This window comes from Pecten maximus, chromosome 15, assembly GCF_902652985.1.
Source record: "Pecten maximus chromosome 15, xPecMax1.1, whole genome shotgun sequence".
Taxonomy (NCBI): Eukaryota; Metazoa; Mollusca; class Bivalvia; order Pectinida; family Pectinidae; genus Pecten; species Pecten maximus.
In genome coordinates, this window is record NC_047029.1 from 34,223,338 (window position 1) to 34,235,897 (window position 12,560).

At 37.3% G+C, this 12,560-nt stretch overlaps 1 protein-coding gene and 1 long non-coding RNA gene across 6 annotated transcripts in view; one reads left to right on the forward strand and one right to left on the reverse strand.

The window, feature by feature from the left end:
* Positions 1–4,468, forward strand: part of LOC117343892 — a 43,958-nt gene extending 39,490 nt beyond the window's left edge. The window contains exon 2 of the long non-coding RNA XR_004536096.1: positions 473–4,468. This is a non-coding gene — a long non-coding RNA (uncharacterized LOC117343892). The remainder of the gene's footprint in view (positions 1–472) is intronic.
* Positions 4,469–6,302: 1,834 nt separating this feature from the next.
* LOC117343475 (putative sodium-coupled neutral amino acid transporter 11) overlaps positions 6,303–12,560 on the reverse strand; it is a 78,177-nt gene continuing 71,919 nt past the window's right edge. For all 5 annotated transcript variants that reach the window (XM_033905842.1, XM_033905840.1, XM_033905838.1 and 2 more), the window contains 5 exons: positions 12,046–12,116; positions 11,495–11,656; positions 9,256–9,368; positions 8,765–8,905; positions 6,303–8,308 (listed from right to left, as the gene is read on the reverse strand). In XM_033905842.1, the coding sequence (XP_033761733.1) occupies positions 8,018–8,308; positions 8,765–8,905; positions 9,256–9,368; positions 11,495–11,656; positions 12,046–12,116 (778 nt within the window). In that variant the 3' untranslated portion in view covers positions 6,303–8,017. The remainder of the gene's footprint in view (positions 8,309–8,764; positions 8,906–9,255; positions 9,369–11,494; positions 11,657–12,045; positions 12,117–12,560) is intronic.

Sequence of the window (12,560 nt, forward strand, 5' to 3'; positions counted from 1 at the left end):
ATAAAAGAACAGCGTACAACCAAACTGTGCGATAAAAGTGATGATTTCAATTTTTCTGTTGTTAATTTTCCATTTCTTGATAGTAATATCCCTGCTTTCTCTACTTACATCCATTACATTAAGTATCCAATGTCTGTAGTATTTTGTTATGATACGGACGGACGAAACAGCTGTATGAAGTATCTAGCATCACTGATGAGTCATTGAGGGACGACATAGCTGTATGATGTCCCCAACATCACCGATGAGTCTTAGAGGGACGAAACCACTTGATGATGTAGTTCCCTCTATTACTAAATTCATATCATAGGTGCTATACTAACCTGCGTGTCTTGTGTTTATCCATTAATAATCGACCTAACTTACCAATTTAATACGTCTCCTTAATTAATATAATTTCGTCTTTTCCTTTGATTGTGAAAAATCATAACGCGTGATATCGTTTTAAATATTTCATTTTTATGTTTTACAGATGGTGAAACTAGAACAGGACGCTATCATAGGACTGGCTGTCGGGTTTGGTTCTATTGTGGGCGGAATCATCCTGTGTTGTATATTGTGGAACTGCTGCTGTGGTTCAAAGGACGAAAAGGCCAAGTCGAAACGAAAGCCCGTCGGACCATGGATGGAGATGTGTAACGGTAGTTCGTCTGACGTAGGAAGCACAAAAACGTCACAGACGCCGATATCAAAGCGGAGTCGAGACTCATACAGTCCAAAATATGATAACCGGAACCAGAGTCAGGAAAAGCCACTTCGGCAACCGTTCAAACAAAGCGCGGCTCTAAATGACGATGCTTACTATGACCGCGCTTCGCCCGATTACCACTACAGTAACATGAACACGGAAAGTTATGGTCAGCCGACCAGACCACCGTACAAACAAACTCGGTTACCGGAAATGGACTATCCCACGGGGTCGTCATCTCATCGGACAAATTTCAGTTCATCAGACTGGCACAGTGGTGTAAATGTCGACAAACAGAATGAAAGAGCTATACACGACGTAAAGAAAAACCCCGAGGCGTTCTATCAACGTTATTTATACTGATGATGCAGATACACACGACGTAAAGAAAAACCCCGAGGCTTTCTATCAACGTTATTTATACTGATGATGCAGCTTCACACAACGTAAAGAAAAACCCCGAGGCTTTCTATCAACGTTATTTATACTGATGATGCAGATACACACGACGTAAAGAAAAACCCCGAGGCGTTCTATCAACGTTATTTATACTGCTGATGCAGCTACACACAACGTAAAGAAAAATCCCGAGGCGTTCCTTCAACGTTGTTTGTAGAGATAATTCTTAATAATGTCAGACAGAACGAACTGTACGTTCAGCTGTGGATTTTGAGTTTGTACGTTCAGCTGTGGATTTTTAGTCTGCATTGTTCAGCTGGGGAATTTGAATCTCTGTAGTCAGCTTGAGAAATGCAGTCTGTTCGTTCAGCTGTGGATATTGAATCTGAACTTTCAGGGTTGTGAACTTCGAAATGGCAGTATCCGATCACACATGTTCTGGATACTCCAATTTTTGGCAATACACTGTAGAGGCAGTCTGTCAGATAGTTATTAATCCGCTTTATATTCACGAATATTCATCACCGGTTACCAATATAGTAGTCTTGCACAGTCCATGACCGTATAGCCCAAAATTCGTGAATTTAAAAGTTATTATTTTGATTAACGTTCGCGAAATCATGTATTTTTCTATTATGTCTGTAGAGATAATGTCGATAATTTAGTGCAGTATGTATTCAAAAATAGTGTATAACAAATATAATCATCACAGAAATAAAAAAAAAAACCTGTTATTTACAAGGAAAAAATCAGGTAAAACATCGTGTTAATGATCAAACATTTGTCGAATCTGCCAATATCAATTAGTCAGTACTTTTATGGAAAACTTTCTGTAGATTACGAGTTATCTACCTTGATTTGTGTTAATGTGTGATCTGTACGACCAGCTGGTCGGTCAGAGTTTGTATATACGTTTATTTCTATAATACTAGCTGTGACTTAATTGTATATTTATTTCGTTTATATATTCGCTCGAAGATGGACGATTCAATCAAAATAGAGAGGTAATATGGCAGATTTATAAAGTCGATGTTGAAATAGAATTAATATGGCTTTTCTGTGGATGTATACGCAAGAGGAGGTACAATATGGTCAGACCTGAACGTATATTACATATGGCGGAGTCGATCTCAAACTGCTTTGATTCAATGATGTAAGTTTAGGAGCGACTTTTTACGAATCGCAGAACGAGTACAGTGTATTCTTCAAAATAAGTGTATGAATCACAGTGTAGAAACGAAAAGATAAAACACCAATTTTCTGTCTAAATCATAAAACATGCCCTGTAAGATTGTTTCATGATTACACGTGAAAATGATATATAAGTATTTACCACCCCCCTGTTCGACGTCAGGTGACCATTTCTCCCAGCTGAACATACAAACTCCAATTAATGGTAATAAACTGGGGCCATACAAAACATAACCGATGTTTTGGACACAGTTAGACGCTGAAGTGTGACGCTGATCAGATGTGATGGAGACAGTCCGTCCGCGTGTCTGTAAAGTGACACTGATCAGATGTGATGGAGACAGTCCGTCCGAGTGTCTGTAGAGTGACGCTGATCAGATGTGATGGAGACAGTCCGTCCGAGTGTCTGTAGATTGACGCTGATCAGATGTGATGGAGACAGTCCGTCCGAGTGTCTGTAGATTGACGCTGATCAGATGTGATGGAGACAGTCCGTCCGAGTGTCTGTAGAGTGACACTGATCAGATGTGATGGAGACATGTATAGTCCGTCCGAGTGTCTGTAGAGTGACGCTGATCCGATGTGATGGGAGACAATCCGTCCGAGTGTCTGTAGATTGACACTGATCAGATGTGATGGAGACAGTCCGTCCGAGTGTCTGTAGAGTGACGCTGATCAGATGTGATGGAGACGGTCCGTCCAAGTGTCTGTAGAGTGACGCTGATCAGATGTGATGGAGACAGTCCGTCCGAGTGTCTGTAGAGTGACGCTGATCAGATGTGATGGAGACAGTCCGTCCGAGTGTCTGTAGAGTGACGCTGATCAGATGTGATGGAGACGGTCCGTCCGAGTGTCTGTAGAGTAACGCTGATCAGATGTGATGGAGACAGTCCGTCCGAGTGTCTGTAGAGTGACGCTGATCAGATGTGATGGAGACAGTCCGTCCGAGTGTCTGTAGAGTGACGCTGATCAGATGTGATGGAGACACGTACACGTGTATAGTCCGTTTATATTTTATATTTATATTTTCATGATGAGTGGTCATCTCAAAACAATGACGATAGTTGTTTTCAGGATGTCAAAATCTTTTCTTTTACATACTTATGTTGCTAAGTGTAATGTTTTGAGAAAAACGCATTCTGCTATTGGATTTACACTTTTCATTTTGTTGTTATTTGACGTCATCATAAGGTGACGTCATATTTCGGTATTATTTGACGTCATCATAACGTGACGTTATATATTGGTGTTATTTGGCGTCTTCATAACGTAACGTCATATTTCGGTGTTATTTGGCATCATCATAACGTGACGTCATATTTCGGTGTTATTTGACGTCATCATAACTTGACGTTACTATTGTGTGACGTCATTGGTTTGTCACTATTGTTTGGTTTATGTGTTCTCCTGGTAGCGGGTGGGGGTAATATCTTCACTAGTATACATACTATTACTAATTAATATTGCCTACAACTTAACCGAAGTGGCAGTTTAGTTTCCATCACTATTTCATTCATTTCCGTTGTGTATTTTCCTTTTGTATATGACATAAGTGAGTAAATGTTTTTGTGCCTTGTTAATTAATCACTGTGATATATGTTTCATCGCGTACTGTTCTACATAGATATTAAATTCCTCGATTACATAGTGGTTACCTTCAAATTGGCTATAGTTGTACATTGTACGTTTACAAGTTTGTATTTTGTGTCAATGTTTCAAGATTTTCGTTCGAAGATGCTTAATCGTTGTATAACCAGGGATATTGAGAAGGAAAGAATAGCGGGTGATATTGAAATTCAGTTCAGAACTGGAAAACTGAGGGTCAGATCTGGAACTTTTCTACTGTATACTTCCTTATCTCGATAAGTGTACTGATGTAATGTACCCGGGGAAACCCACGTGGTCGGGCAGGTGACCCCATACTTTTTCACGTCCGATCGGGGAATCGAACCCCGGCCGCCTAGCGCTATTGTTGAAAGGCAAGTGTGTTACCACTGTACCATTCGGTCACCCAGCTTCCGAAAACTAAACCCGCTACTGCGTAAACATGAAATATCCTCTTGATTAATGATTTTGTCATCTCGTCATGTGTTACTATGTCACGATTGTTTTAATTGAACGTTGTGTGTGTATGTTAGTACAAGCAATGCGTAGTCAGTCATTACAAAAATACAATCATCAGAGCACTTAGATGATCTTTTTTTTCTTTTTTTTTAAATTCAAATTCTTGAATTAATACATTAGAACACATGTATATTTCTGAAGCTACCACCTGCTCGGTAAGCTCATTGTTTAAAGACAATCCGGGTGTCTTGCCCTCAAGAGGGATGAAATGATTTAGTCCTACATGTTGTATAGACATTGTAATGAGGTAAATCCGTGATAATTCAATATCAATACAGTTTGCAAAATTATACACAAAAAAGATATTACATGTACTTCATAACCAAACATAGGCTATCGCATTATTTTTGATTATTATCATTTGGGTAGGAAATATTGATTTGGGGTAGGCAATATTGAATTCGGATATACAATATCGATTTTGAGTGTACACTATTGATTTTGGGTATTCAATATCGATTTTGGGTAGGTTATATTGATTTTGGGTAGGCAATATTGATTTTCGGTATGGAATATTGATTTTAGGTAGGCAGTAATGATTTTGGGTATGAAATATTGATTTTGGGTATAAAATATTGATTTTGGTTATACAATATTAATTTAGGGTATACAACATTGATTTGGGTAGGAAATATTGATTTTGGGTAGGCAATATTGAGTTCGGATTTACAATATCGATTTTGAGTATACAATATTGATTTTGGGTATTCAATATCGATTTTGGGTAGGTAATATTGATTTTGGGTATGCTATATTGATTTTCGGTATGGAATATTGATTTTAGGTAGGCAGTAATGATTTTGGATATAAGATATTGATTTAGGGTATACAATATTGATTTGGGTAGGAAATATTGATTTTGGGTATGCTATATTGATTTTGGGCAGGCAATATTGATTTTGGGTATACAATATCGATTTTGAGTGTACAATATCGATTTGAGATTACAAAATCTGGCATTGTTACGCTCGTGTACAGCAGCATAATTGTTTTGCTTCAGAGGACGACAGCGTAGGTATCCGAAGACACGTTAACATTTAAAATGTGTTTCAATTAACAAATATTTATGTCACTTGTCACAGTAATATATTTGTATTTATTAAATTTTTACCAGTGAAATATCGAAAATTATTCATTCTTTGAAAGTGATATTTTCCACTAGTGACCAATCAGAACGACAACGGTGAAACCTAAAAGCTGACCCGGTATTTTTTGCTATAAAAATGTAATAAACAGAATATCCAACAGTAACTTCAGTAATACCAAATACATCTACTAGTGCGGCGAATGTTTTTATATTTTTCACTCGTGGCTAATATTTTGATATTTTTCACTCGTGAAAAATATCAATATATCAGCCCCACTCGTGAAATATATTTGGTATTACTGAAGACACCGATATCCTCTCTATATTGTATCATTTTCTATTTCGCTCATTGTCATTATGAACGTGATGTCAATAAATATTATTTTCTTGTAAAAAAACTAGCAGATTTGAGTTATTTGTAATGGGAGAGTGATTATTGTTTACGTGAAAACCTAGCAGACGGATTTCAAAGTATCTCTATGGTCAGAAAGTGATTATTAACTATATAAAAATCCGACAGATTTCAGAGTTATCTGTATAGTCGGAAGCTATCAGTATCTTTAATAGATTATAAAGGTGCCATCTTCTCAGTGACCACTGAATATCCTTATATTGATGTTTTTATCAGATCTGACACAACTTTAATTAATCGTCTCGGTCTGATCATTATATAACTAGTGTCATTTAAGCGAACAGCTTAGTTTCTGTATACCATCGCGGAATTATTTTTTCAATTTGGAAACGAGTTAAAATCGCCTGCCTTCGTAATTTGTATTTCTATAATACACATACATAAACAACAAGAACACTTGCTATATTTCATACCATTTTATTTTAATTCAAATATATATATATATATATTTAATCTATAGAGGCATTTCAAAGTTAATAATATAACTGATTTGATATTTTATCACATATGAAGCTGACATGTAAACTACAATACAGTGACTACCCTAGTGATAATCACACATTTATCTACGAATGTGAATTAAAACCATACAATTTGTTATTTTTTAGTTTCTGCTTCCGTTACTAAAATCATTCATTACATGTTATCTGATTAGATCCGGACAACAGTCATCAATGCTTATGAAGTCGAAGTTGGTTTTAATTGACTGATTAGTAATTTAATTTCTACTTTCCACCAAACATTTAATATTGAACAATCCTTGAGTTTTTATTAAAGGATTACTCGAGATGATAATATACTGTAGGACAAAAAAAAATCAAAAATGTATGTAACCTATTGCAGTCTCTTACTAGAAAATAAAAATCATGCATATCGGACAAAAAAAGAACGCTCTGTGCTCTGAAAATGTAATTATAACGTGCATCGAGTTTGATAAGAAAACATAGAAACATTTGAATGGAATTCGTGACCAGTAAACCACATTGTGTATGGTATATAAAGGGAAGTAAATCTGATTAACTCCCATTATGTTATACGTAAAACAGATTTCCTAAGAAAATGGTCTAATATACAGCCCAGAGAGAACTTGCTTATTACGGTTTTTTTTTCTTGATATGCTTAACTTTTTACAAATTCTCAGGTCTCTGTGACTAGTGGAGTGAAACTGGAGTATTACAGCAAATTCCAGATCGCGCACATTTTTTGAACGGCGAACGTTAAACCTTTAGCACTTGTTTGTCTTTGCAGGGCCATATTGAACACTACACGAACGTCTAAATATGTAACAGTGTTATATAATATTATCGAATCAAGAATTAAAAACCTCTAAGTAATTTAGAGTTACGTCCCTTCGAATTCAGAATTCTGAATCGTTGGATACTCGCGATTGCACTTCAATGACGTCACTCTATAAATAGCAATCAACCATCATAACCCATTCGGAAAAAGGAGTATAAACGAGTATTACCTATAACGGCGATGTGTTTGGAATGTCAGTCTGAACAGCCCAGGTGTGCTTAGTGTGTAAATTTGCGTCAATAAGCTTATCCGAGATGATTTTACATTGTCCACATTGGCTGAAATGCGCATTCCTGACAACAGACTTTTCCCAGTTTTGATTGATAGAACGACATCACTGTCAGATAAACAGGACAGCAATGATATTATGCTGAACTAATTTAAAGCCGCTGATATCGAATTTTCTAGACAGTTTTTTGAAACCACTCGCCGCCTCTGTTAATGCAGCCCTTATAGTTTAATATATCTTCAATCTGATTGGCTGAAATTCCGATAGGAAAATGTGATGAACAAATAAAAATAGCCCCTATTGAAACGAGGACTTTTCACTGAGCTGACCCATGAATATCTGTATTGTAGTGTAGTGCAATCGTCCGTGGGTATCCGAGACGGAAATACGTCCTGAAGTGAAATTAAATTATATAAATATTTAATAAATATCTTAAACCTGAAGTGAAATTAAATTATATATACATTCAAGAAATATCTTAATTTCTAAGTGAAATTAAATCATATAAATATTTAAATTTCAGCAATAACAAGAACGTCAAAAACTGGAATAAAATAAAACATTTAAATTACATATTGATCAACATTTTTACGTAGATGGTGTTAGCCAAAAATTAGTTGATGGAGTAGTAAAATTGGAAAAGGGGGTGGGTGTTATTGACTGATGTTGACAATAGGCCATCTCAACACCATGGCTACACTGGATGCCCTCCGAGAGGTTCAGAATTGCCATCACGACACCAATAATGACGACTAGAGTTCCGAATATAGCCACCAAGATGGCTACAATGTTATTCTTGCTGAGGAGGGGTTCCTGGCGAAGCTTCATCACACACACCGGCGGGATTATAAAAGCCAAGGGACAGGCTACCAGCACTCCCTGTTGAACAAAAAAGTAAAATAATCCATAGAAATATCATTCAAATGAATTTACGTTTTCTTTCAAATTGATAAAACTATGTAACCCAGACTGAATTATTTGGCCAGTGTACAAAGGTGTTCAGAATAAACGGGAATTAAACGATCTTGAAACTGAAACATACATGTATCTAATGTAATTACTAACTGACATAACAATATCACCATGACGATATCACCATGACAATGTCACCATGACAATATCACCATAACAATATCACCATGACAATATCACCATAACAATATCACCATGACAATGTCACCATAACAATATCACCATGACAATATCACCTAATAATATCACCATGACAATGTCACAATGGAAAACGAGACCTTGGGTGACAACAACAGACAAACCAGGTATATTTACATCAACCCGTCAACACCGCATAAGGATATAGCTCAAACTTATACCTACATTTACTGTAAATACTATTCCTAGACAATCTGTTGCCATGGAGACGATGACGGTGATGATAGACACGCCCACCGTGATACCTATATGACGTGATAACGGCAACTCTTCTGTCATAGTTGGGAATAGGGCGTTTGACAGCACCTAAGAAAACAAAACATTTACCGTTAGAAATGCCTGTATTTTCCGAGTGAATAAGTGATTTTTTTTTCTTTTCATATTACAGCTATTGTTGGGAGTCAGCACTATATATATCCTAAAACATACACATACTCTGCACATCACTCACCACACACATCCATCTCTCACACAATGGAGGCCTTTTCTAAATCACGCTAATTGTTGACAGGATTTTTAACAATGTAGAAACGCATAATAACGTCCCATACATGTATCCGTGTTGATAACTCTTACCTAAATCGCCTTTCTGTCCAAATTCTGATTTCTGTGAGAATATATCATTTTGAATAAACAACAACAAAACGATAACTGACCTCCCTTGTGACGAAACACTCCACTGGGTAGGTCAACATTATAGTGCAGGCGAACGCAAATCGGGCCACGTTCATCAGATCGTCCTCGTGACAATAGTTCTCCAGGAGGTCACCTGCAAATGGCGAAACACAACATTTTTATAAATAAAGGTCTCGTATTTCACAAACGTTTGTATCTTATTGTAGCAAGCTAGCTTATCTTTAAAATGAATTCCAGTTATTTGATTAGATACTATAACTCATTCAAATCTTAAAAAGACACCAATTCAGTATAACATACATTGTATATCAAATACCTTTAAAGCCTTATGGCGCCTGTATACCGAGATGGGAAGTGTACGAGGTTGTAATCAAATCAACAAGACTTTTCGTCTATGCACTAACCCTTTGTACGAGATTGTAATCAAATCGACAGGACTTTTCGGCTATGCACTAACCCTTTGTACGAGATTGTAATCAAATCGACAGGACTTTTCGGCTATACACTAACCTTTTGTACGAGATTGTAATCAAATCGACAGGACTTTTCGGCTATACACTAACCTTTTGTACGAGATTGTAATCAAATCGACAGGACTTTTCGGCTATACACTAACCTTTTGTACGAGATTGTAATCAAATCGACAGGACTTTTCGGCTATACACTAACCTTTTGTACGAGATTGTAATCAAATTGACAGGACTTTTCGGCTATTCACTAATCCTTTGTACGAGATTGCAATCAAACCATGATGTGTGAAATACGTAATACACCTCGTTATTGTTTTCAACCAAAAATATTTACGAAAAGTTTGACATTCCAATGGGGGCAGCCATTTTGTAGTGCCATTTTCAATTCCTTACGCCAGGTCATTGTCCATATTATGACATCACAATCGATGTTTGACTGGCGAAGCCAAGGAAGCAAGCGTCGAGAGAACATACTCTAGTGACACTAACTGTACAAGAGGCCGTTTATGTGATAACATTTACCATTGTATGGCACTGCCACTATATAACCCTACCAATTCAGTTGCGAGTTCACCAGCTTATGAACTGCCACCTGCGTATGAATTTCAAAAAAAAATCGCATGACAAATAAAAAATCGCAGATGGTAAATATAAGCATTGAACGGCTTTCAGTTGGCATTCATAGTCAATATGAATGCCAACTGAAAGCCGTTCAATGCTTAAATGAGATTGATGAAATGGCCGCATTACAAGGTAGAACTGGCCGGTTATGTGATAATGAGATTGATGAAATGGCCGCATTACAAGGTAGAACTGGCCGGTTATGTGATAATGAGATTGATGAAATGGCCGCATTACAAGGTAGAACTGGCCGGTTATGTGATAATGAGATTGATGAAATGGCCGCATTACAAGGCAGAACTGACCGGTTATGTGATAATGAGATTGATGAAATGGTCGCATTACAAGGCAGAACTGACCGGTTATGTGATAATGAGATTGATGAAATGGCCGCATTACAAGGTAGAACTGGCCGGTTATGTGATAATGAGATTGATGAAATGGTCGCATTACAAGGCAGAACTGACCGGTTATGTGATAATGAGATTGATGAAATGGCCGCATTACAAGGCAGAACTGACCGGTTATGTGATAATGAGATTGATGAAATGGCCGCATTACAAGACAAAACTGACCGGTTATGTGATAATGAGATTGATGAAATGGCCGCATTACAAGGTAGAACTGGCCGGTTATGTGATAATGAGATTGATGAAATGGCCGCACTACAAGGAAGAACTGGCCGGTTATGTGATGAGATTGATGAAATGGCCGCATTACAAGGTAGAACTGGCCGGTTATGTGATAATGAGATTGATGAAATAGCCGCATTACAAGACAAAACTGGCCGGTTATGTGATGAGATTGATGAAATGGCCGCATTACAAGGCAGAACTGACCGGTTATGTGATAATGAGATTGATGAAATGGCCGCATTACAAGGCAGAACTGACCGGTTATGCGATAATGAGATTGATGAAATGGCCGCATTACAAGACAAAACTGGCCGGTTATGTGATAATGAGATCGGTGAAATAGCCGCATTACAAGACAAAACTGGCCGGTTATGTGATAATGAGATTGATGAAATGGCCGCATTACAAGGCAGAACTGACCGGTTATGTGATAATGAGATTGATGAAATGGCCGCATTACAAGACAGAACTGGCCAGCTATGTGATAAATACATGTCACATGGTTACAAATTGGACTGTGGCCTTGACCTTACCCTGTGTGAGTCCAGTGAAGGACACATAGCCTATGATTCCGACGACTATGAGTGTGAGCATGGAGAAGAAGATACTGACGTGTGTGACAAAATTCCATCTCTGATTGGTCGGATTCTCCAGTGAACCGTGGATCAGGAATGTGTTGTGATGGCACATATAAGCTGAAATCAACAAAGCGTATATTCATAATACATTAATAAGAACCCAAACAGAGCTAAAAATAAACAACCCTTTACTCCATACAGGAAGGAATCCAAATTGTATGTGAACGATATTATTATTTTGCACGTGATTTATAATTGTTTCTCCCACCATTGTTTTTAATAGTTTACATCAAATACGTGTAGGCTGATAGGTCTATGATTGGTCGTTGATTTGCAGTGTTAAGGAGAGAAAAAACCCACACTGAACGCCCTATTGCCAGTAAGAAATCTCATATTTAGCGCCCGGCAAATAATTAACAAGAAAAAAATCTGGGTGACTGAGGGAAAGAATGATAATAAGACGATATATCCCTCACTTAAAGTCAACAACTGTAAATCGACCTTACCGAAAGCCATGATGCCGATCGCCTGGGCTACGTTAGGCGACACAACTCTCCAGGCATCCTCTGTGGGGGGACTGAAATACCATTGTTACTGATTATAGACATTTTACCTCAGAAGACATATGTAAGTCAACTAGTGAACTAGAACTATATGTGTAAAACAGCGAAACGTGTGTCTGTACAACCCCATTGTATTAAGTCATTTATGATTTTGTAAACAAAAGATATGTTTGTGAAACAGCGAAACGTGCATACCTCTGCTTAATATAAATCATGCAATTCCACTTCACAGCATATCATTCATCATTGAAAATGGCATATTTCCTCAATCGTAAATATCTCAAAACTCAAGAAAAGAAAACAATTTGCATAGCAGCATTTGATGTTTGACCCCGAAAAGATGTTTTTTTAGAAAAAAATCATAATCCTATGTGGGTATTACTATTAATGAGTGTGTGAGGAACTCTACAACAACGTCTTAATCAAGTTGATGGCGGACTGGGGAAGGACAACAAAAG